We start from the raw sequence: 25,127 nt of genomic DNA, 5'->3' as shown, positions 1-25,127 counted from the left end.
CAAAGTAGCCACCTTTTGCTTTGATGACTGCTTTGCACACTCTTGTCATTCTCTTGATGAGCTTCAAGAGGTAGTCAATGAAAATGGTTTTCACTTCACAGGTGTGCCCTGTCAGGTTTAATAAGTGCGATTTCTTGCCTTATAAATGGGGTTGGGACCATCAGTTGTGTTGTGCAGAAGTCTGGTGGATACACAGCTGATAGTCCTACTGAATAGACTGTTAGAATTTGTATTATGGCAAGAAAAAAGCAGCTAAGTAAAGAAAATGAGTGGTCATTAGGGTTGAGCGACTTTCATTTTTTTAAGATCGAGTCTGGTTTTGTGAAACCCGATTTAGTCCAGAGTCGAGTCGAGTGAAGTCGGCCGATTATCGCTAAAAGTCGGGGATCGACCGAAACACGAAACCCAATGCAAGTCAATGGGGAAGCATAGCCGGCAGTGAGTGGAGGCCAGGAAAACACCTACAGTGCACATTTTACTGCCAAAAACATCCATTCTTGTTTTCTGAAGCTTGTCAATCTTAATTAACTTTATAATAATAGTTGGGCACTGGAAATTGGGGGTCATTTGGCAAAAGTTGTGGGGGTAGGGCTGGTTCAAGGTTTTAGTGGGCCCAGGAAACATGGACTACGTCATGGCGGTGGAGCAGGGAGAGGTAAGTATTTCAACGTTGCAAGTGCTGTGATCCTGAGCAAGCAGGGGGGGCCCACTCGTTCGCATTGGCACTGGCACAGGGCCCCTCAAAGTACGGCGGTGTGTTTGCATGGCGGGGGCGCCTCCCACCAGCAGCGACACTTTTGCGTACTCTGAGTGGCCCTGTGCCAGTGACGTCGCCAACGAGTATGCCCCCCCACCTGATGAAGGAACCTGCACTTTCATCTGCACCTTCCTCTTTGTCCCTGTGTAAGGTGGTATAATATGCGGGAAGGGGAACCTTACTTTCAGCAGGGTCAGATTCTGGCTGTGTAGAGTACAAGGGGAATGTAGTGGTCTAGGTCAATGTACCAGCAGACTCATATAGCAGTGGCTGGGCAATGGGCAGGATGATGAGGAAACAGATATAGGGCCAAAGAATAAAGTAGGCTAAATGCAGATCAAAATTGGTAACAGGACTAAACAGGCGGCATTGCTTTGTTCAGTGGAGTAGCAAACCCAAGAGCAGCAGACACTGTTTCAAGGGCCTAACCACACTAGTAGGCCAAATGCAGTTTAATATCTGATAGTATAGGCCGAAAGCCAGAATGTGGAAGCTCAGCTTTGTTCAGTTGAGGACAACACCAGGGAGGGGCAGACACCGTTAGTAGGCCCTAACCACCATTTTTTTTTTTAAAAAAAAACACTTAATGAGAGCCAGAAGGTTGAAGCTCAGCTTTATTCAGTTGAGGGCAACACCAGGGAGGGGCAGACACCGTTAGTAGGCCCTAAACACCATTTTGTTTTTTAAAAAACACTTAATGAGAGCCAGAAGGTTGAAGCTCAGCTTTATTCAGTTGAGGGCAACACCAGGCAGGGGCAGACACCGTTAGTAGGCCGGAACCACCATTTTGTTTTTTAAAAAACACTTAATGAGAGCCAGAAGGTTGAAGCTCAGCTTTATTCAGTTGAGGGCAACACCAGGCAGGGGCAGACACCGTTAGTAGGCCGGAACCAGCAATGTGTTTAAAAACAGCAGTTAATCAGAGCCGGAAGGTAGAAGCTCAGCTTTATTCAGTTGAGGGCAACACCAGGGAGGGGCAGAAGCCGTTAGTAGGCCCCAACCACCATTTTGTTTTTTAAAAAACACTTAATGAGAGCCAGAAGGTTGAAGCTCAGCTTTATTCAGTTGAGGGCAACACCAGGCAGGGGCAGACACCGTTAGTAGGCCGGAACCAGCAATATGTTTAAAAACAGCAGTTAATCAGAGCCGGAAGGTAGAAGCTCAGCTTTATTCAGTTGAGGGCAACACCAGGGAGGGGCAGAAGCCGTTAGTAGGCCCTAACCACCATTTTGTTTTTTAAAAAACACTTAATGAGAGCCAGAAGGTTGAAGCTCAGCTTTATTCAGTTGAGGGCAACACCAGGCAGGGGCAGACACCGTTAGTAGGCCGGAACCAGCAATGTGTTTAAAAACAGCAGTTAATCAGAGCCGGAAGGTAGAAGCTCAGCTTTATTCAGTTGAGGGCAACACCAGGGAGGGGCAGAAGCTGTTAGTAGGCCCTAACCACCATTTTGTTTTTTAAAAAACACTTAATGAGAGCCAGAAGGTTGAAGCTCAGCTTTATTCAGTTGAGGGCAACACCAGGCAGGGGCAGACACCGTTAGTAGGCCGGAACCACCATTTTGTTTTTTAAAAAACACTTAATGAGAGCCAGAAGGTTGAAGCTCAGCTTTATTCAGTTGAGGGCAACACCAGGCAGGGGCAGACACCGTTAGTAGGCCGGAACCAGCAATGTGTTTAAAAACAGCAGTTAATCAGAGCCGGAAGGTAGAAGCTCAGCTTTATTCAGTTGAGGGCAACACCAGGGAGGGGCAGAAGCCGTTAGTAGGCCCTAACCACCATTTTGTTTTTTAAAAAACACTTAATGAGAGCCAGAAGGTTGAAGCTCAGCTTTATTCAGTTGAGGGCAACACCAGGCAGGGGCAGACACCGTTAGTAGGCCGGAACCAGCAATGTGTTTAAAAACAGCAGTTAATCAGAGCCGGAAGGTAGAAGCTCAGCTTTATTCAGTTGAGGGCAACACCAGGGAGGGGCAGACACCGTTAGTAGGCCGGAACCAGCAATGTGTTTAAAAACAGCAGTTAATCAGAGCCGGAAGGTAGAAGCTCAGCTTTATTCAGTTGAGGGCAACACCAGGGAGGGGCAGAAGCCGTTAGTAGGCCCTAACCACCATTTTGTTTTTTAAAAAACACTTAATGAGAGCCAGAAGGTTGAAGCTCAGCTTTATTCAGTTGAGGGCAACACCAGGCAGGGGCAGACACCGTTAGTAGGCCGGAACCACCATTTTGTTTTTTAAAAAACACTTAATGAGAGCCAGAAGGTTGAAGCTCAGCTTTATTCAGTTGAGGGCAACACCAGGCAGGGGCAGACACCGTTAGTAGGCCGGAACCAGCAATGTGTTTAAAAACAGCAGTTAATCAGAGCCGGAAGGTAGAAGCTCGGCTTTATTCAGTTGAGGGCAACACCAGGGAGGGGCAGAAGCCGTTAGTAGGCCCTAACCACCATTTTGTTTTTTAAAAAACACTTAATGAGAGCCAGAAGGTTGAAGCTCAGCTTTATTCAGTTGAGGGCAACACCAGGCAGGGGCAGAAGCCGTTAGTAGGCCCTAACCACCATTTTGTTTTTTAAAAAACACTTAATGAGAGCCAGAAGGTTGAAGCTCAGCTTTATTCAGTTGAGGGCAACACCAGGCAGGGGCAGACACCGTTAGTAGGCCGGAACCAGCAATGTGTTTAAAAACAGCAGTTAATCAGAGCCGGAAGGTAGAAGCTCAGCTTTATTCAGTTGAGGGCAACACCAGGGAGGGGCAGACACCGTTAGTAGGCCGGAACCAGCAATGTGTTTAAAAACAGCAGTTAATCAGAGCCGGAAGGTAGAAGCTCAGCTTTATTCAGTTGAGGGCAACACCAGGGAGGGGCAGAAGCCGTTAGTAGGCCCTAACCACCATTTTGTTTTTTAAAAAACACTTAATGAGAGCCAGAAGGTTGAAGCTCAGCTTTATTCAGTTGAGGGCAACACCAGGCAGGGGCAGACACCGTTAGTAGGCCGGAACCAGCAATGTGTTTAAAAACAGCAGTTAATCAGAGCCGGAAGGTAGAAGCTCAGCTTTATTCAGTTGAGGGCAACACCAGGGAGGGGCAGAAGCCGTTAGTAGGCCCTAACCACCATTTTGTTTTTTAAAAAACACTTAATGAGAGCCAGAAGGTTGAAGCTCAGCTTTATTCAGTTGAGGGCAACACCAGGCAGGGGCAGACACCGTTAGTAGGCCGGAACCAGCAATGTGTTTAAAAACAGCAGTTAATCAGAGCCGGAAGGTAGAAGCTCAGCTTTATTCAGTTGAGGGCAACACCAGGGAGGGGCAGAAGCCGTTAGTAGGCCGGAACCAGCAATGTGTTTAAAAACAGCAGTTAATCAGAGCCGGAAGGTAGAAGCTCAGCTTTATTCAGTTGAGGGCAACACCAGGGAGGGGCAGAAGCCGTTAGTAGGCCCTAACCACCATTTTGTTTTTTAAAAAACACTTAATGAGAGCCAGAAGGTTGAAGCTCAGCTTTATTCAGTTGAGGGCAACACCAGGCAGGGGCAGACACCGTTAGTAGGCCGGAACCAGCAATGTGTTTAAAAACAGCAGTTAATCAGAGCCGGAAGGTAGAAGCTCAGCTTTATTCAGTTGAGGGCAACACCAGGGAGGGGCAGAAGCCGTTAGTAGGCCCTAACCACCATTTTGTTTTTTAAAAAACACTTAATGAGAGCCAGAAGGTTGAAGCTCAGCTTTATTCAGTTGAGGGCAACACCAGGCAGGGGCAGACACCGTTAGTAGGCCGGAACCAGCAATGTGTTTAAAAACAGCAGTTAATCAGAGCCGGAAGGTAGAAGCTCAGCTTTATTCAGTTGAGGGCAACACCAGGGAGGGGCAGAAGCCGTTAGTAGGCCCTAACCACCATTTTGTTTTTTAAAAAACACTTAATGAGAGCCAGAAGGTTGAAGCTCAGCTTTATTCAGTTGAGGGCAACACCAGGCAGGGGCAGACACCGTTAGTAGGCCGGAACCAGCAATGTGTTTAAAAACAGCAGTTAATCAGAGCCGGAAGGTAGAAGCTAAGCTTTATTCAGTTGAGGGCAACACCAGGGAGGGGCAGAAGCCGTTAGTAGGCCGGAACCAGCAATGTGTTTAAAAACAGCAGTTAATCAGAGCCGGAAGGTAGAAGCTCAGCTTTATTCAGTTGAGGGCAACACCAGGGAGGGGCAGAAGCCGTTAGTAGGCCCTAACCACCATTTTGTTTTTTAAAAAACACTTAATGAGAGCCAGAAGGTTGAAGCTCAGCTTTATTCAGTTGAGGGCAACACCAGGCAGGGGCAGACACCGTTAGTAGGCCGGAACCAGCAATGTGTTTAAAAACAGCAGTTAATCAGAGCCGGAAGGTAGAAGCTCAGCTTTATTCAGTTGAGGGCAACACCAGGGAGGGGCAGAAGCCGTTAGTAGGCCCTAACCACCATTTTGTTTTTTTAAAAACACTTAATGAGAGCCAGAAGGTAGAAGCTCAGCTTTATTCAGTTGAGGACAACTTGAATTAGGGACTGCATACAGACTTAGCAGGCTGTCCCCTGTGTGGACCATGCATCCAATACATTAACCCATTGAGCCACAAAGGACACGTAACCTTCCGTGGCCATGCCTACAGGTCCATGTGTCTGTTGTCAGGTGTACCTTTGTCAGTGTAGGCCTATTGGAAGGAGGGACCGCAGACAGGCTTCGAAGGCCTAACACAATAAAATGGGCTGGCTGTAGGCACTTTAAAATTGGTTCCAGGGGTACACGGGCAGCAGTGGTCTGGTCAGTGGAGGCCTAGTGGAAGGAGGGACCGCAGACAGGCTTCGAAGGCCTAAAATAACAAACAATAGGCTCATGGCAGTTTTACAGCGGTTACATGGATACACGGGCAGGCAGCTGGTGATGAGTGGAGGAGTATTTAAAGTAGGGACCGCAGACAGGCTATCAAAGGCCTAAAATAACAAACAATAGGCTCATGGCAGTTTTACAGCGGTTACATGGATACACGGGCAGGCAGCTGGTGATGAGTGGAGGAGTATTTAAAGTAGGGACCGCAGACAGGCTATCAAAGGCCTAAAATAACAAACAATAGGCTCATGGCAGCTTTACAGCGGTTACATGGATACACAGGCAGCTTGGTGGTGAGTGGAGGAGAAGTGCAAGGAGTGTCTGTCCCAGTACTCCCAAAATATAAATAGATGTTAATGTCTCGCAAAACAACCAAAACAAAAAAAAAGGTGGCATACTTAGGTACAGGGGTGGGCTCATCTACTGAGTTTCTGACATAGTAATTTGGCAGTAACTATTTAATGGTGCCAATATAGGACACAGACACAGACTACTTTAAGTTGCATCATAGATGTCTACAAATTTGTATTGTCAGTGCCAGACATTGAATGATGTCAGCGAATAGACTAAAGATTGGTGGAGCTGTGCGACATAATTTTGCACGTGGTAGAGCACATTTTGAGCTGGGGTAGGGGGGAACTCTCTTGAGGCCAGCGGGACCGCCCCAGGGCCCCTCATGTTTCAACGGTGTGTCTGACGTTGGGTGCGCACCACCACCGCCAGAGACACTACATTGTACTATGAGGGACCCAGTAGCAATGCCGTCAACCAAAAGCGAGCACACCCACCTCTTCAGACAAACAGCAGTCTCACGGGTGCTTGCGCCAAGTCGCGATACCACGGCCCCGTGTGGGGAGTTTTGCCATTTAGGGAGGTGTAAACATGTCGTATGCTGTACAATCAGCTGCAGCAAATTAGACATTAGAAAAGTAATTCACAGGCAAGAGCTTTTCATAGGAAAGCTAGGTGTCGGCCGGGCAAGGTGGGGCAAAAGATTTTGAAATCCAGTTGTGGTTCATTTTAATGAATGTTAGATCGTCAACATTTTGGGTAGCCAGATGAGTCCTTTTTTCGGTTAATATTGAACCTGCAGCACTGAATACTCTTTCTGATAGGACACTTGCTGCCGGGCAAGCAAGCTCCTGCAATGCATATTCTGCCAATTCTGGCCAGGTGTCTAATTTGGAGGCCCAGTAATCAAATGGGAATGACGGTTGAGGGAGAACATCGATAAGGGATGAAAAATAGTTAGTAACCATACTGGACAAATGTTGTCTCCTGTCACTTTCAATTGATGCAGCAGTACCTGTCCTGTCTGCGGTCATAGCAAAATCACTCCACAACCTGGTCAGAAAACCCCTCTGTCCAACGCCACTTCTGATGTGTGCACCCCTAACACTCCTAGTCTGCTGCCCCCTGGAGCTCGTGTGAGAACGATCACGTGCGCTGTGTGCTGGGAATGCCTGAAGCAAACGGTCAACAAGAGTTGATTGTTTGGTTGCTAATATTAGTTCCAAGTTCTCATGTGGCATAATATTTTGCAATTTGCCTTTATAGCGTGGATCAAGGAGGCAGGCCAACCAGTAATCGTCATCGTTCATCATTTTCGTAATGCGTGTGTCCCTTTTTAGGATACGTAAGGCATAATCCGCCATGTGGGCCAAAGTTCCAGTTGTCAAATCTCCGGTTGTGATTGGTTGAGGGGCAGTTGCAGGCAAATCTACGTCACTTGTGTCCCTCAAAAAAACAGAACCCGGCCGTGACACGCAACCAATTTCCTGTGCCCCCGGGAAAGGTTCGGCATTAAAAATATACTCATCCCCATCATCCTCCTCGTCCTCCACCTCCTCTTCGCCCGCTACCTCGTCCTGTACACTGCCCTGACCAGACAATGGCTGACTGTCATCAAGGCTTTCCTCTTCCTCTGGTGCAGACGCCTGCTCCTTTATGTGCGTCAAACTTTGCATCAGCAGACGCATTAGGGGGATGCTCATGCTTATTACGGCGTTGTCTGCACTAACCAGCCGTGTGCATTCCTCAAAACACTGAAGGACGACACATGTCTTGTATCTTAGACCACTGCACACCTGACAACTCCATGTCTGCCATCCTACTGCCTGCCCGTGTATCCTCCCACAAATAAATAACAGCACGCCTCTGTTCGCACAGTCTCTGAAGCATGTGCAGTGTTGAGTTCCACCTTGTTGCAACGTCTATGATTAGGCGATGCTGGGGAAGGTTCAAAGACCGCTGATAGGTCTGCATACGGCTGGCGTGTACAGGCGAACGTCGGATATGTGAGCAAAGTGCACGCACTTTGAGGAGCAGGTCGGAGAACCCAGGATAAGTTTTCAATAAGCACTGCACCACCAGGTTTAAGGTGTGAGCCAGGCAAGGAATGTGTTTCAGTTGGGAAAGGGAGATGGCAGCCATGAAATTCCTTCCGTTATCACTCACTACCTTGCCTGCCTCAAGATCTACTGTGCCCAGCCACGACTGCGTTTCTTGTTGCAAGAACTCGGACAGAACTTCCGCGGTGTGTCTGTTGTCGCCCAAACACTTCATAGCCAATACAGCCTGCTGACGCTTGGCAGTAGCTGGCCCATAATGGGACAACTGGTGTGCAACAGTGTCATCTGCCGATGGAGTGGTTGGCAGACTGCGTTCTGTGGAAGAGCTGTAGCTTCTGCAGGAGGACGAGGAGGAGGAGGGGGTGCGAACGCCTACAGCCAACTGTTTCCTAGACCGTGGGCTAGGCACAACTGTCCCTAAATTGATGTCGCCTGTGGACCCTGCATCCACCACATTCACCCAGTGTGCCGTGATGGACACATAACGTCCCTGGCCATGCCTACTGGTCCATGCATCTGTAGTCAGGTGCACCTTTGTACTCACAGATTGCCTGAGTGCATGGACGATGCGCTGTTTAACATGCTGGTGCAGGGCTGGGATGGCTTTTCTGGAAAAAAAGTGTCGACTGGGTAGCTCGTATCGTGGTTCAGCATACTCCATCAGGGCTTTGAAAGCTTCGCTTTCAACTAACCGGTAGGGCATCATCTCTAACGAGATTAGTCTAGCTATGTGGGCGTTAAAACCCTGTGTACGCGGATGCGAGGATAAGTACTTCCTTTTTCTAACCAGAGTCTCATGTAGGGTGAGCTGGACTGGAGAGCTGGAGATCGTGGAACTTTCGGGTGTGCCGGTGTACATGGCAGACTGAGAGACGGTTGGAGACGGTATTGTTTCCGCCGGTGCCCTAGATGCAATATTTCCTCCTACAAAACTGGTGGTTCCCTGACCCTGACTGCTTTTGGCTGGCAAAGAAACCTGCACAGATACTGCCGGTGGTGCGGAAAATGGTGGCCTTACAGTGATGGAAGGGATGTTGCGTTGCTGACTAGCTTCATTGGCCGAGGGTACTACAACCTTAAGGGACGTTTGGTAGTTAGTCCAGGCTTGAAAATGCATGGTGGTTAAGTGTCTATGCATGCAACTAGTATTTAGACTTTTCAGATTCTGACCTCTGCTTAAGCTAGTTGAATATTTTTGACAGATGACTTTGCGCTGATCAGTTGGATGTTGTTTAAAAAAATGCCAGACTGCACTCTTCCTAGACTCGGATCCCTTTTCAGGGATTGCAGACTGAGCTTTAACCGGATGGCCACGCTGTCCTCCAACAGGTTTTGGCTTTGACACGCGTTTTGGGCCAGATACGGGCCCGGCAGATGGAACCTGTTGCGATGTTGATGCCTGCTGCGGCCCCTCCTCCACCTCCGCTTCTGAACTACTGCCGCCTGCACCCTGTTCCCCCAATGGCTGCCAATCGGGGTCAATAACTGGGTCATCTATTACCTCCTCTTCGAGCTCGTGTGCAACTTCGTCTGTGTCACTGTGTCGGTCGGTGGTATAGCGTTCGTGGCGGGGCAACATAGTCTCATCAGGGTCTGATTGTGGATCTGTACCCTGAGAGGGCAATGTGGTGGTCTGAGTCAAAGGAGCAGCATAGTACTCTGGCTGTGGCTGTGCATCAGTGCACTCCATGTCAGAATCTACTTGTAATGGGCATGGCCTGTTAAATGTTTCACTTTCTAAGCCAGGGACGGTATGTGTAAAGAGCTCCATGGAGTGACCCGTTGTGTCGCCTGCTGCATCCTTCTCTCTTGTTGTAGTTTTTGCTGAGGAGGACAAGGAAGCGACTTGTCCCTGACCGTGAACATCCACAAGCGACGCGCTGCTTTTACATTTACCAGTTTCGGAAGAGGAGGCAAAAGAGCTAGAGGCTGAGTCTGCAATGTAAGCCAAAACTTGCTGTTGCTGCTCCGCCTTTAAAAGCGGTTTTCCTACTCCCAGAAAAGAGAGCGTTCGAGGCCTTGTGTAGCCTGACGACGAAACTGGCTCCACAGCTCCAGACTGGAATATTTTTATCCCCACGACCACCTGATGCTCCACTACCACTACCATCATTACCAGCTGACAATGAACGCCCACGACGACCTCTTGCACCAGACTTCCTCATTGTTTTAAAATCTTAACCAAAGTAACTTTATTTGTTGCTGTCAAACAACTTACACGGTGAGCTATAACTTCAGTATGATTTCAATATCCCTTAACAGGTTGGTGAGACCACAAGGAAAATCAGGCACAATGTTACACACTCTGTTTTCTGTGGCACAAAATCACAGAGATGACACACACGCAGGACTGTCACTCAAGCACTAATGTCAATATTAATCTCCCACCTAATTTATTTTTTTTTTTTTCTCAGGGAGACTTTAGAAACCAAATAATATTAAAAAAAAAACAAAAAAAAAAAGGCTTTCTATGGCCCACAATTAGGGCTGTCCCACACGTCCAGATAATTCCGGTACCGGAATAAATCGGTACCGGAGTTATCCGTGTCCGTGTGCCTGGGAACTCACGGAGGCCATACGTGCGGCACACGTGTGCCGCCCGTATGGCGAGTGGGTACCACACGGAGCGTGTGGTACCCACTCTGCATGGTGCTGAAGCTGCTGAAGCTGCGATTCATATCCTCTCTGCAGTAGCGTTTGCTGCAGAGAAAATATGAAGAATAGTGTTAAAAATAAAGATTTAGGTGTCCGTCGCCCCCCCACCCCCTGTGCGCCCCCCCGCTGGTCAGAAAATACTTACCCGGGTCCCCCGTCGGCTGTCGCTCCTTCCTGGTCTGGCCGCGGCTTCTCCTGCATGCGGTCACGTGGGGCCGATCATTTACAGTCATGAATATGTGGCTCCACCCCCCATAGGGGCGGAGCCGACTATTCATGATTGTAAATGATCGGCCCCACGTGACCGCATACAGTAGGAGGCGCGGCCAGACCAGGAAGGAGCGAGGGAGCGGGTAAGTATTTTCTGACCAGCGGGGGGGCGCACAGGGGGTGGGGGGGCGTCGGACACATGGATCTTTATTTTTAACACTATTCTTCATATTTTCTCTATAGCAAACGCTGCTACAGGGAAGATATGAATACCGGCTTCAGCACCATGTGGGGGGGACAGCGCTTACTGTAGCGCTGTCTCCGGCACGCCACACGGACCCCAGACGGAGAATGTCCGTGTGAGGTCCGTGTTTTACGCGGACCCATTGACTCTATTGGGTCCGTGTAAAACGTGCGCTCCCACGAACACTGACATGTCTCCGTGTTTGGCACACGGAGACACGGTCCGCAAAAAATCAATGACATCTGCACAGATGCATTGATTTTTATGGGTCTACGTGTGTCAGTGTCTCCGGTACGTGAGGAAACTGTCACCTCACGTACCGGAGCCACTGACGTGTGAAACCGGCCTTAGAGAGAGAGAGGTGGCACACCCAGGAGTCAAGACTGGCGCACAAGCTGAAAGGGCAATATTACTCTCCCACTGTTTTTTTAAGTTTTTTTTTTTGTTATTTTCAGGGAGACTTTAGAAACCAAATAATATTAAAAAAACCAAAAAAATAAATAGCCTTTCTATGGCCCACTGAATGAGAGAGAGAGGTGGCACACCCAGGAGTCAAGACTGGCACACAAGCTGAAAGGGCAATATTACTCTCCCACTGTTTTTTTATGTATTTTTTGTTTTTTAAGGGAGACTTTAGAAACCAAATAATATTAAAAAAAAAACAAAAAAAAAAAGGCTTTCTATGGCCCACAATTAGAGAGGGAGGTGGCACACCCAGGAGTCAAGACTGGCGCACAAGCTGAAAGGGCAATATTACTCTCCCACTGTTTTTTTAAGTTTTTTTTTTTTTATTTTCAGGGAGACTTTAGAAACCAAATAATATTAAAAAAACCAAAAAAATAAATAGCCTTTCTATGGCCCACTGAATGAGAGAGAGAGGTGGCACACCCAGGAGTCAAGACTGGCACACAAGCTGAAAGGGCAATATTACTCTCCCACTGTTTTTTTAGGTATTTTTTTTTTCAGGGAGACTTTAGAAACCAAATAATAAGAAAATAAATAAATAAATAAATAAATAGGCTTTCTATAGCCCACTGAATGAGAGATAGCACACACAGGAGTGGCACACAAGCCCTGACTGAGGCCAATATTTTTCTCCCACTGATTGATGTAGTGTTTTTGTGTTGAGGTAGATTTTAGAACACAAATCAAGGAAAAAAAAAATAAATGCTTTCTATGGCCCACTGAATGAGAGAGAGGTGGCACACCCAGGAGTCAAGACTGGCACACAAGCTGAAAGGGCAATATTACTCTCCCACTGTTTTTTTATGTATTTTTTGTTTTTTAAGGGAGACTTTAGAAACCCAATAATATTTAAAAAAAAAAATAAATAGGCTTTCTATGGCCCACTGAATGAGAGGGAGAGAGGTGGCACACCCAGGAGTCAAGACTGGCACACAAGCTGAAAGGGCAATATTACTCTCCCACTGTTTTTTTATGTTTTTTTTTTTTTCAGGGAGACTTTAGAAACCAAATAATATTAAAAAAACCAAAAAAATAAATAGCCTTTCTATGGCCCACTGAATGAGAGAGAGAGGTGGCACACCCAGGAGTCAAGACTGGCACACAAGCTGAAAGGGCAATATTACTCTCCCACTGTTTTTTTATGTATTTTTTGTTTTTTAAGGGAGACTTTAGAAACCAAATAATATTAAAAAAAAAACAAAAAAAAAAAGGCTTTCTATGGCCCACAATTAGAGAGAGAGAGGTGGCACACCCAGGAGTCAAGACTGGCGCACAAGCTGAAAGGGCAATATTACTCTCCCACTGTTTTTTTAAGTTTTTTTTTTTTTATTTTCAGGGAGACTTTAGAAACCAAATAATATTAAAAAAACCAAAAAAATAAATAGCCTTTCTATGGCCCACTGAATGAGAGAGAGAGGTGGCACACCCAGGAGTCAAGACTGGCACACAAGCTGAAAGGGCAATATTACTCTCCCACTGTTTTTTTATGTTTTTTTTTTTTTTTCAGGGAGACTTTAGAAACCAAATAATATTAAAAAAACCAAAAAAATAAATAGCCTTTCTATGGCCCACTGAATGAGAGAGAGAGGTGGCACACCCAGGAGTCAAGACTGGCACACAAGCTGAAAGGGCAATATTACTCTCCCACTGTTTTTTTATGTATTTTTTGTTTTTTAAGGGAGACTTTAGAAACCAAATAATATTAAAAAAAAAACAACAAAAAAAAGGCTTTCTATGGCCCACAATTAGAGAGAGAGAGAGGTGGCACACCCAGGAGTCAAGACTGGCGCACAAGCTGAAAGGGCAATATTACTCTCCCACTGTTTTTTTAAGTTTTTTTTTTTTTATTTTCAGGGAGACTTTAGAAACCAAATAATATTAAAAAAACCAAAAAAATAAATAGCCTTTCTATGGCCCACTGAATGAGAGAGAGAGGTGGCACACCCAGGAGTCAAGACTGGCACACAAGCTGAAAGGGCAATATTACTCTCCCACTGTTTTTTTATGTTTTTTTTTTTTTCAGGGAGACTTTAGAAACCAAATAATATTAAAAAAACCAAAAAAATAAATAGCCTTTCTATGGCCCACTGAATGAGAGAGAGAGGTGGCACACCCAGGAGTCAAGACTGGCACACAAGCTGAAAGGGCAATATTACTCTCCCACTGTTTTTTTATGTATTTTTTGTTTTTTAAGGGAGACTTTAGAAACCAAATAATATTTAAAAAAAAAAAAAAAAAAAAAGGCTTTCTATGGCCCACAATTAGAGAGAGAGAGGTGGCACACCCAGGAGTCAAGACTGGCGCACAAGCTGAAAGGGCAATATTACTCTCCCACTGTTTTTTTAAGTTTTTTTTTTTTATTTTCAGGGAGACTTTAGAAACCAAATAATATTAAAAAAACCAAAAAAATAAATAGCCTTTCTATGGCCCACTGAATGAGAGAGAGAGGTGGCACACCCAGGAGTCAAGACTGGCACACAAGCTGAAAGGGCAATATTACTCTCCCACTGTTTTTTTATGTATTTTTTGTTTTTTAAGGGAGACTTTAGAAACCCAATAATATTTAAAAAAAAAAAAAAAAAGGCTTTCTATGGCCCACAATTAGAGAGAGAGGTGGCACACCCAGGAGTCAAGACTGGCACACAAGCTGAAAGGGCAATATTACTCTCCCACTGTTTTTTTATGTATTTTTTGTTTTTTAAGGGAGACTTTAGAAACCCAATAATATTTAAAAAAAAAAAAAAAAAAAGGCTTTCTATGGCCCACAATTAGAGAGAGAGGTGGCACACCCAGGAGTCAAGACTGGCACACAAGCTGAAAGGGCAATATTACTCTCCCACTGTTTTTTTATTTATTTTTTTTTTTTCAGGGAGACTTTAGAAACCAAATAATAAGAAAAAAAATAAATAAATAAATAGGCTTTCTATAGCCCACTGAATAAGAGATAGCACACACAGCAGTGGCACACAAGCCCTGACTGAGGCCAATATTTTTCTACCACTGATTGATGTAGTGTTTTTGTGTTGAGGTAGATTTTAGAACACAAATCAAGGAAAAAAAAAAATAAATGCTTTCTATGGCCCACTGAATGAGAGAGAGGTGGCACACCCAGGAGTCAAGACTGGCACACAAGCTGAAAGGGCAATATTACTCTCCCACTGTTTTTTTATGTATTTTTTTGTTTTTTAAGGGAGACTTTAGAAACCAAATAATATTAAAAAAAAAACAAAAAAAAAAGGCTTTCTATGGCCCACAATTAGAGAGAGAGAGGTGGCACACCCAGGAGTCAAGACTGGCGCACAAGCTGAAAGGGCAATATTACTCTCCCACTGTTTTTTTAAGTTTTTTTTTTTTTTTTTTCAGGGAGACTTTAGAAACCAAATAATATTAAAAAAAACAAAAAAATAAATAGCCTTTCTATGGCCCACTGAATGAGAGAGAGAGGTGGCACACCCAGGAGTCAAGACTGGCACACAAGCTGAAAGGGCAATATTACTCTCCCACTGTTTTTTTATGTTTTGTTTTTTTTTTCAGGGAGACTTTAGAAACCAAATAATATTAAAAAAACCAAAAAAATAAATAGCCTTTCTATGGCCCACTGAATGAGAGAGAGAGGTGGCACACCCAGGAGTCAAGACTGGCACACAAGCTGAAAGGGCAATATTACTCTCCCACTGTTTTTTTATGTATTTTTTGTTTTTTAAGGGAGACTTTAGAAACCAAATAATATTAAAAAAAAACAAAAAAAAAAAGGCTTTCTATGGCCCACAATTAGAGAGAGAGAGGTGGCACACCCAGGAGTCAAGACTGGCGCACAAGCTGAAAGGGCAATATTACTCTCCCACTGTTTTTTTAAGTTTTTTTTTTTTTATTTTCAGGGAGACTTTAGAAACCAAATAATATTAAAAAAACCAAAAAAATAAATAGCCTTTCTATGGCCCACTGAATGAGAGAGAGAGGTGGCACACCCAGGAGTCAAGACTGGCACACAAGCTGAAAGGGCAATATTACTCTCCCACTGTTTTTTTATGTTTTTTTTTTTTTTCAGGGAGACTTTAGAAACCAAATAATATTAAAAAAACCAAAAAAATAAATAGCCTTTCTATGGCCCACTGAATGAGAGAGAGAGGTGGCACACCCAGGAGTCAAGACTGGCACACAAGCTGAAAGGGCAATATTACTCTCCCACTGTTTTTTTATGTATTTTTTGTTTTTTAAGGGAGACTTTAGAAACCAAATAATATTTAAAAAAAAACAAAAAAAAAAAGGCTTTCTATGGCCCACAATTAGAGAGAGAGAGGTGGCACACCCAGGAGTCAAGACTGGCGCACAAGCTGAAAGGGCAATATTACTCTCCCACTGTTTTTTTAAGTTTTTTTTTTTTTATTTTCAGGGAGACTTTAGAAACCAAATAATATTAAAAAAACCAAAAAAATAAATAGCCTTTCTATGGCCCACTGAATGAGAGAGAGAGGTGGCACACCCAGGAGTCAAGACTGGCACACAAGCTGAAAGGGCAATATTACTCTCCCACTGTTTTTTTATGTTTTGTTTTTTTTTTCAGGGAGACTTTAGAAACCAAATAATATTAAAAAAACCAAAAAAATAAATAGCCTTTCTATGGCCCACTGAATGAGAGAGAGAGGTGGCACACCCAGGAGTCAAGACTGGCACACAAGCTGAAAGGGCAATATTACTCTCCCACTGTTTTTTTATGTATTTTTTGTTTTTTAAGGGAGACTTTAGAAACCAAATAATATTTAAAAAAAAACAAAAAAAAAAGGCTTTCTATGGCCCACAATTAGAGAGAGAGAGGTGGCACACCCAGGAGTCAAGACTGGCGCACAAGCTGAAAGGGCAATATTACTCTCCCACTGTTTTTTTAAGTTTTTTTTTTTTTATTTTCAGGGAGACTTTAGAAACCAAATAATATTAAAAAAACCAAAAAAATAAATAGCCTTTCTATGGCCCACTGAATGAGAGAGAGAGGTGGCACACCCAGGAGTCAAGACTGGCACACAAGCTGAAAGGGCAATATTACTCTCCCACTGTTTTTTTATGTTTTTTTTTTTTCAGGGAGACTTTAGAAACCAAATAATATTAAAAAAACCAAAAAAATAAATATCCTTTCTATGGCCCACTGAATGAGAGAGAGAGGTGGCACACCCAGGAGTCAAGACTGGCACACAAGCTGAAAGGGCAATATTACTCTCCCACTGTTTTTTTATGTATTTTTTGTTTTTTAAGGGAGACTTTAGAAACCAAATAATATTTAAAAAAAAACAAAAAAAAAAAGGCTTTCTATGGCCCACAATTAGAGAGAGAGAGGTGGCACACCCAGGAGTCAAGACTGGTGCACAAGCTGAAAGGGCAATATTACTCTCCCACTGTTTTTTTAAGTTTTTTTTTTTTATTTTCAGGGAGACTTTAGAAACCAAATAATATTAAAAAAACAAAAAAAATAAATAGCCTTTCTATGGCCCACTGAATGAGAGAGAGAGGTGGCACACCCAGGAGTCAAGACTGGCACACAAGCTGAAAGGGCAATATTACTCTCCCACTGTTTTTTTATGTATTTTTTGTTTTTTAAGGGAGACTTTAGAAACCAAATAATATTAAAAAAAAAAACAAAAAAAAAAAGGCTTTCTATGGCCCACAATTAGAGAGAGAGAGGTGGCACACCCAGGAGTCAAGACTGGCGCACAAGCTGAAAGGGCAATATTACTCTCCCACTGTTTTTTTAAGTTTTTTTTTTTTTATTTTCAGGGAGACTTTAGAAACCAAATAATATTAAAAAAACCAAAAAAATAAATAGCCTTTCTATGGCCCACTGAATGAGAGAGAGAGGTGGCACACCCAGGAGTCAAGACTGGCACACAAGCTGAAAGGGCAATATTACTCTCCCACTGTTTTTTTATGTATTTTTTGTTTTTTAAGGGAGACTTTAGAAACCCAATAATATTTAAAAAAAAAAAAAAAGGCTTTCTATGGCCCACAATTAGAGAGAGAGGTGGCACACCCAGGAGTCAAGACTGGCACACAAGCTGAAAGGGCAATATTACTCTCCCACTGTTTTTTTATGTATTTTTTGTTTTTTAAGGGAGACTTTAGAAACCCAATAATATTTTAAAAAAAAAAAAAAAACAGGCTTTCTATGGCCCACAATTAGAGAGAGAGGTGGCACACCCAGGAGTCAAGACTGGCACACAAGCTGAAAGGGCAATATTACTCTCCCACTGTTTTTTTATTTATTTATTTTTTTTCAGGGAGACTTTAGAAACCAAATAATAAGAAAAAAAATAAATAAATAAATAGGCTTTCTATAGCCCACTGAATAAGAGATAGCACACACAGCAGTGGCACACAAGCCCTGACTGAGGCCAATATTTTTCTACCACTGATTGATGTAGTGTTTTTGTGTTGAGGTAGAATTTAGAACACAAATCACGGAAAAAATAAATAGGCTTTCTATGGCCCACTCAGTGAGAGATGGCACACACAGGGATGGCACTGTAGCAGAAATGCCAATCTTAATCTCCCACAAAAAAAAAAAAAAAAAAAAAAACAGGGACTGTCCTACAATTACTATCTCCCTGCAGTAATCTAAGCCAGGTATGGCAGGCAGCAATAGGAGTGGACTGATGCACAAATTAAATAAAAAGTGTGGACAAACAAAAAAGATAGCTGTGCAGAAAGGAAGGAACAAGAGGATATGTGCTTTGAAAAAAGCAGTTGGTTTCCACAGTGGCGTACACACAGCAATACAGCTATCACGGAGCCTTCTAGGGCAGCCCAATGAGCTACAGCGCTGAGGAAAAAAAAAAAAAATAGCTTCCACTGTTCCTGCACACCGAAGGTGGTGTTGGACAGTGGAAATCGCTACAGCACAAGCGGTTTGGTGGTTAGTGGACCCTGCCTAACGCTCTCCCTGCTTCTGACGAAGCGGCAGCAACCTCTCCCTAAGCTCAGATCAGCAGCAGTAAGATGGCGGTCGGCGGGAACGCCCCTTTATAGCCCCTGTGACGCCGCAGACAGCAAGCCAATCACTGCAATGCCCTTCTCTAAGATGGTGGGGACCAGGATCTATGTCATCACGCTGCCCACACTCTGCGTTCACCTTCATTGGCTGAGAAATGGCGCTTTTCGCGTCATTGAAACGCGACTTTGGCGCGAAAGTCGCGTACCGCATGGCCGACAAGCACAGGGGTCGGATCGGGTTTCATGAGACGCCGACTTAGCCAAAAGTCGGCGACTTTTGAAAATGATCGACCCGTTTCGCTCAACCCTAGTGGCCATCATTACTTTAAGAAATGAAGGTCAGTCAGTCTGAAAAATTGGGCAAACTTTGAAAGTGTCCCCAAGTGCAGTGGCAAAAACCATAAAACGCTACAAAGAAACTGGCTCACATGAGGACCGCCCCAGGAAAGGAAGACCAAGAGTCACCTCTGCTTCTGAGGATAAGTTTATCTGAGTCATCAGCCACAGAAATCGCAGGTTAACAGCAGCTCAGATTAGAGACCAGGTCAATGCCACACACAGTTCTAGCAGCAGACCCCCCCGCAGACCCCCCCGCACCGCACGCAGATCCCAGCACCGGCCGCACATCCCAGCATAGCCAGCAGACCGCCCTGCCCGTAAATCCCAACACAGCCCCGCACGCAGCCCCCAGTATCGCTCACAGCTCAGTCACTCTTGATGAGTGACCGCTGTCTGTGGAGGCTGGGTCACGCCTGCTGATGACGTCACATCAATTTCCAGAGATCTGGAAATTGACGTGACGTCTGCAGAAATTAGCGGCGGCTGCAGCCTGGGGGTCTCGTGACCCAGACTCAGCCACCGGCATAGCGCCGCTCACAGGCTAAAACGGCAACATAAGGTATTTACAAAATTCATTAGGGGCCCCGGGGGGATACATTGGGGGGTTAATTGAAAGTAATGGACAACTCCTTTAACAGAACAACTACATTTTGCCAGAACTAAAATATGTTATGTCAATCTCATATTTTTACCCCCAAAAGTAAAAAAATGTTGTACGGTTTTATTAAAATGCTCAGCATATGCATGAACACTTTATTTTTTTTTGCAATATAACCTAAAGTAATAATAAAAATTGTATTTATATAATGCCAACATATTCTGCAGCAGTTTAAAATTAAGCGAGGACATGTACAGTCAATAAAAACAATACAAAGTAACACACAGTGTTCACCAGTTACAGGAGGAGTGAGGGTCCTACTCCCAAGCTTAAAATCTATAAGGAAATAAGGGGGACACAATAGGTAGAGCGTGCTTTTTATGTACTGTCCAGCAAATCATTATAATAAATAAGGGTTTTTATATAAAGCTGCATGATCTGGTTATCAGCCCGGATCTGTCTAAGTGCAGCTACCGTGTGCTATTAGGTGCATTGAGGATGCGGAGACAGATGAATTGGAGGGAGCAGATTATGATTAACATTTACAAGGTGGGAACAGGGGAGAGTTAGATTAGTGAGTTGAGGTATAGGCCTTTTTAAAGAGATACGTTTTTAAAGCACACTTTACAACACGAGGGAAAGGTATTAGTCGGATCATCTGCAGTTGTGCAATCCAGACCCATGGCGCACCCCGAGAGAAGTCTGGGAGACTGAGGTGCGAGATTTGCACTATGGAGGATGTTAGTCTTAGATCAGTTGCAGAACGGAGGGCACGGATAGGGTGATAGAAATGAGGGATGAGGTGCACTTGACAGCATGGGAAAATGATCAGAAACTTTCCCACGTTAATGAGTTCATGTCCGGTCAGGCAAGGAGGATGCGCATGCAGCTTTTCATTCATTATATAGTGGTTTACAGCCCGGCCGGTAGCATTAGCACCGCTCCCGGTTGTAAACTATTTAACCCCTTGAGATGGATTGCAGCGTGGGACTTGACTGTACAGCGGACAGGTATAGGATATTGTTGCTTTCTAATTTTGGATTTGTTTCACAGAAGAACGAGGGCTTTGTTTGGATTGAGAGTGTAATAAAGAAGGAAAACCTGTGTGTTTAATTATTTCATTAAAAAACTTTATTCTTAATGTGTGTGTATTTATTAACCCATTCATACTATTGGATTAATAATGGAGAGGTGTCTTATTGACACCTCTCCATTATTAACCAGGCTTAATGTCACCTTACAATAGCAAGGTGACATTAACCCCTTATTACCCCATATGCCACCACTACAGGGCAATGGGAAGAGAGATGCTAAGTGTCGGTATAGGTGCATCTTACAGATGCGCCTTTTCTGGGGTGGCTGGGGGCAGATGTTTTCAGCCAGGGGGAGCCAATAACTATGGTTTCTTTCTAGGCTATTAATATCTGCCCTTAGTCACTGGGTTTCCCACTCTGGCGGAGAAAATTGCATTGGTGCCCACTCCAGTTTTTTCTGTGAATTAATCCTTTAATTTAACACATACAGCTCCAAAATTTTACACACACACACTACTAACATTATTAGTGAGGGACATATAAAAATCTAACTGTTCTGCAATGGTTTACTGTATGTAAACCATGTTTCATATCCTGTCTCCTTCTGCAATGATTATGCAGAAGTCAACAAATGAATTATTGGCTATTCTGCTATCTATCTCTCTATGAAATATTAAGATAGAGTACAGACCAAAAGTTTGGGCACACCTTCTCATTTAAAGATTTTTCTGTATTTTCATGACTATGAAAATTGCACATTCACACTGAAGGCATCAAAACTATGAATTAACACATGTGGAATTATATACTTAGCAAAAAAGTGTGAAACAACTGAAATTATGTCTTATATTCTAGGTTCGTCAACGTTGCCACGTTTTGCTTTGATGACTGCTTTGCACACTCTTGGCATTCTCTTGATGAGCTTCAAGAGATAGTCACCAGGAATGGTTTTCACCTCACAGGTGTGCCCTGTCAGGTTTAATAAGTGGGATTTCTTGCCTTATAAATGGGGTTGGGACCATCAGTTGTGTTGTGCAGAAGTCTGGTGGATACACAGCTGATAGTCCTACTGAATAGACTGTTAGAATTTGTATTATGGCAAGAAAAAAGCAGCTAAGTAAAGAAAAACGAGTGGCCATCATTACTTTAAGAAATGAAGGTCAGTCAATCTGAAAAATTGGGCAAACTTTGAAAGTGTCCTCAAGTGCAGTGGCAAAAACCATAAAACGCTACAAAGAAACTGGCTCACATGAGGACCGCCCCAGGAAAGGAAGACCAAGAGTCACCTCTGCTTCTGAGGATAAGTTTATCTGAGTCATCAGCCACAGAAATCGCAGGTTAACAGCAGCTCAGATTAGAGACCAGGTCAATGCCACACACAGTTCTAGCAGCAGACACAACTCTACAACAACTGTTAAGAGGAGACTTTGTGCAGCAGGCCTTCATGGTAAAATAGCTGCTAGGAAACCACTGCTAAGGACAGGCAACAAGCAGAAGAGACTTGTTTGGGCTAAAGAACACAAGGAATGGACATTAGACCAGTGGAAATCTGTGCTTTGGTCTGATGAGTCCAAATTTGAGATCTTTGGTTCCAACCACTGTGTCTTTGTTCGATGCAGAAAAGGTGAACGGATAGATTCTACATGCCTGGTTCCCACTGTGAAGCATGGAGGAGGAGGTGTGATGGTGTGGCGGTGCTTTGCTGGTGACACTGTTGGGGATTTATTCAAAATTGAAGGCATACTGAACCAGCATGGCTACCACAGCATCTTGCAGAGGCTTGCTATTCCATCCGGTTTATGTTTAGTTGGACCATCATTTATTTTTCAACAGGACAATGACCCCAAACACACCTCCAGGCTATGTAAGGGCTATTTGACCAAGAAGGAGAGTGATGGGGTGCTGCGCCAGATGACTTGGCCTCCACAGTCACCAGACCTGAACCCAATCGAGATGGTTTGGGGTGAGCTGGACTGCAGAGTGAAGGCAAAAGGGTCAACAAGTGCTAAGCATCTCTGGGAACTCCTTCAAGATTGTTGGAAGACCATTCCCGGTGACTACCTCTTGAAGCTCATCAAGAGAATGCCAAGAGTGTGCAAAAGCAGTCATCAAAGCAAAAGGTGGCTACTTTGAAGAACCTAGAATATAAGACATATTTTCAGTTGTTTCATACTTTTTTGTTAAGTATATAATTCCACATGTGTTAATTCATAGTTTTGATGCCTTCAGTTTGAATGTACAATTTTCATAGGCATGAAAATACAGAAAAATCTTTAAATGAGAAGGTGTGTCCAAACTTTTGGTCTGTACTGTATATATATATATATACACACCTATACTATGTGTACATTTCTATTCTAGCTATTTTATTATAACCTATTCTATTCTATACTGTACCCGGCATCTGCCAGCTTGTAATCTATTTCATATAAATACATATACAGTATGTGTTTTGAAAATTGTTTGGTTTTAAAATGATCTGTATGGTTGCATTTTACAATGCGATTTTAACATGAGCTTTTACATAGAGAAAACTGCTGTATGTAAAACCTCATGTTAAAATCGCATTGCATACTTAATGCATACGCATGTCATACGGATGTTCCGAGGAAAAATCATACAGAAATTGCATGACACTCGCCTGACATTCGCATAGAACTCGTCCATTTTTTCTCACAAATTGGTATGAGCCCTTAGGGTCAAAATCTACTTTAAACATGACATTTTGAACTCACTAATCCCATTTCTACAGGAAGAAGAGCTTGTGCTGGGGAGTCCTTGGCCAAGATGGAACTTTTCCTGTTTTTTACTGGACTTCTTCAGGCGTTTACTTTCTCTCCACCTCCAGGAGTTTCCAGAGAAGACCTCAGTCTCAAGCCTGACATTGGACTCACATTAGTGCCCACACCATACATGACATGTGCGAAGCCAAACTATTAGTTGGGGATGAAAAACAGAGACAACACAGAGACCGATGTATTTTTTTTTATTATATTTTAATATATTTCATTTAGTACTTTTTTTTTTTTAATGTCATTATCAAATATCTTTAGTTGAAACTGTAGAGTATATCATGCAATGATCTCCAATTGTCTTAATCGACCTTTAAAGAAATTTTTTACTTTTAGCAAAAGCTGCTAGGGTATGTGCACACAAGTAAAATGTATGCACCATTTATGCATCTCTTGTAAGGAAAAACGCAGCAGCAAAACCACACATTTTTGCCTCTTTTTTTTATCCGTTTTTGCCTGCGCTATTGCCCTGCACTTTTGATTGATTTGAGTGAAGTCAGTAGTGAAAAAGGCGGGGCAAAAACGTACAGAGAATTGGCATGCTGCTGATTATTTTTTGCATCAAATCTGCAAGTTAAAAATACTCAACGTGTGCATGACTCTTCAGGTTTCTCATTCACTTTGCTAGTATCAGGTGGTTTTGCTTTAGGTTTTGTCACAAATTCGCACAGAAGAAACTCAACAAAAAGGCACCAAATCTGCAACGTGTGCACACAGCCAGATTCTTTCGATGATGAGTTTTTTCTGGCACAAATGAAAACTTTTATGTTCTGTAACTGTGTATTTTTTATAGTTTCTAATATATTTCTTTGTTTTCTCCTGACTAGTGATGAGCGAACACTAGAATGCTTGTTTGCTCTTTGCTCGAACCGAGCAACCTTTAATAATCGCATGATCGTTTCGAATAACGAGTATAATGGGTGTTAATGGGAAATCCAAGCTTTTTTTTCTGTCAGACCCTACAATGAGGTCTGGGGGGCAGTGGAAATGTTCAAATGGATGGGAAAAATGCTGAATGGAAGGAGAACCGCATGGGGAAGACCCCTGGAAGCATCTCTGACTCCCAGATTGCTGATGAGTACAATGGAGTCACACTTTTACTCCACTTTAAGGACTGACAATAAAACGTTCCAAACCAATGAGAAACTGCATTTTACAGGAAAAAAACATTAAGAAACATTATTTCTTGTATAATGACTTATATATAAGGCAAAATGTAAAAAGGATGTAAAAAAAAATCGGTATTAGTCTTACCGGTAATTATGTTTCCAGGAGTCCATACTGACAGCACCATGGAGGACGTCTCCCCTCCTCCTTGCTGGGACAGGAAACACACGAGAGTTTAAATATCCGGTACCACCCCTCACTCCTCAGTGTTGTAACAAGGACCAACTCATGGAATGATGCAAATAAAACTTTTAATGAATAAACCATATAACAAATAGTATATAGGCACACAAACTGATTAAACCAAAAGACAGAATGGGGGGGAAGTACCGGTGCTGTCAGTATGGACTCCTGGAAACATAATTACCGGTAAGACTAATACCGATTTTCCAGGACGTCCCTCCTGACAGCACCATGGAGAGTACCAAAGACCCTCCTTAGGGTGGGATTACTGCTTGGAGGACTTTCCTCCCGAAAGCCGTGTGCTGACTGGACATAACATCGAGTTTATAATGTCTACAGAACGTGTCAGCCCTGGCCCATGTAGCCGCTTTACAGATTTGTTCTACTGAGGCTCCTGCGTGCTCTGCCCAGGAGGCAGATACTCCCCGTGTAGAATGGGCTTTAAGACCTACCGGAGGTGACATGCCTTCTGACTGATAGGCTTCTGAGATCACATCCGTGATCCAACGTGCAATTGAG

At 43.6% G+C, this 25,127-nt stretch overlaps 1 protein-coding gene across 1 annotated transcript in view; it reads left to right on the top strand.

Annotated features, from left to right (window-relative positions):
- Positions 1 to 24,487, top strand: part of LOC143785748 (cytochrome P450 2K4-like) — an 86,927-nt gene extending 62,440 nt beyond the window's left edge. The window contains exon 9 of the mRNA XM_077274839.1: positions 23,219 to 24,487. Within this exon, the coding sequence (XP_077130954.1) occupies positions 23,219 to 23,406 (188 nt within the window). The 3' untranslated portion in view covers positions 23,407 to 24,487. The remainder of the gene's footprint in view (positions 1 to 23,218) is intronic.
- Positions 24,488 to 25,127: the final 640 nt, after the last annotated feature.

Source organism: Ranitomeya variabilis, chromosome 7 (genome assembly GCF_051348905.1).
Source record: "Ranitomeya variabilis isolate aRanVar5 chromosome 7, aRanVar5.hap1, whole genome shotgun sequence".
Lineage (NCBI taxonomy): Eukaryota > Metazoa > Chordata > Amphibia > Anura > Dendrobatidae > Ranitomeya > Ranitomeya variabilis.
The sequence above is the reverse complement of the archived record's forward strand: the minus strand, read 5'-3'. Positions and strand labels throughout refer to the sequence as shown.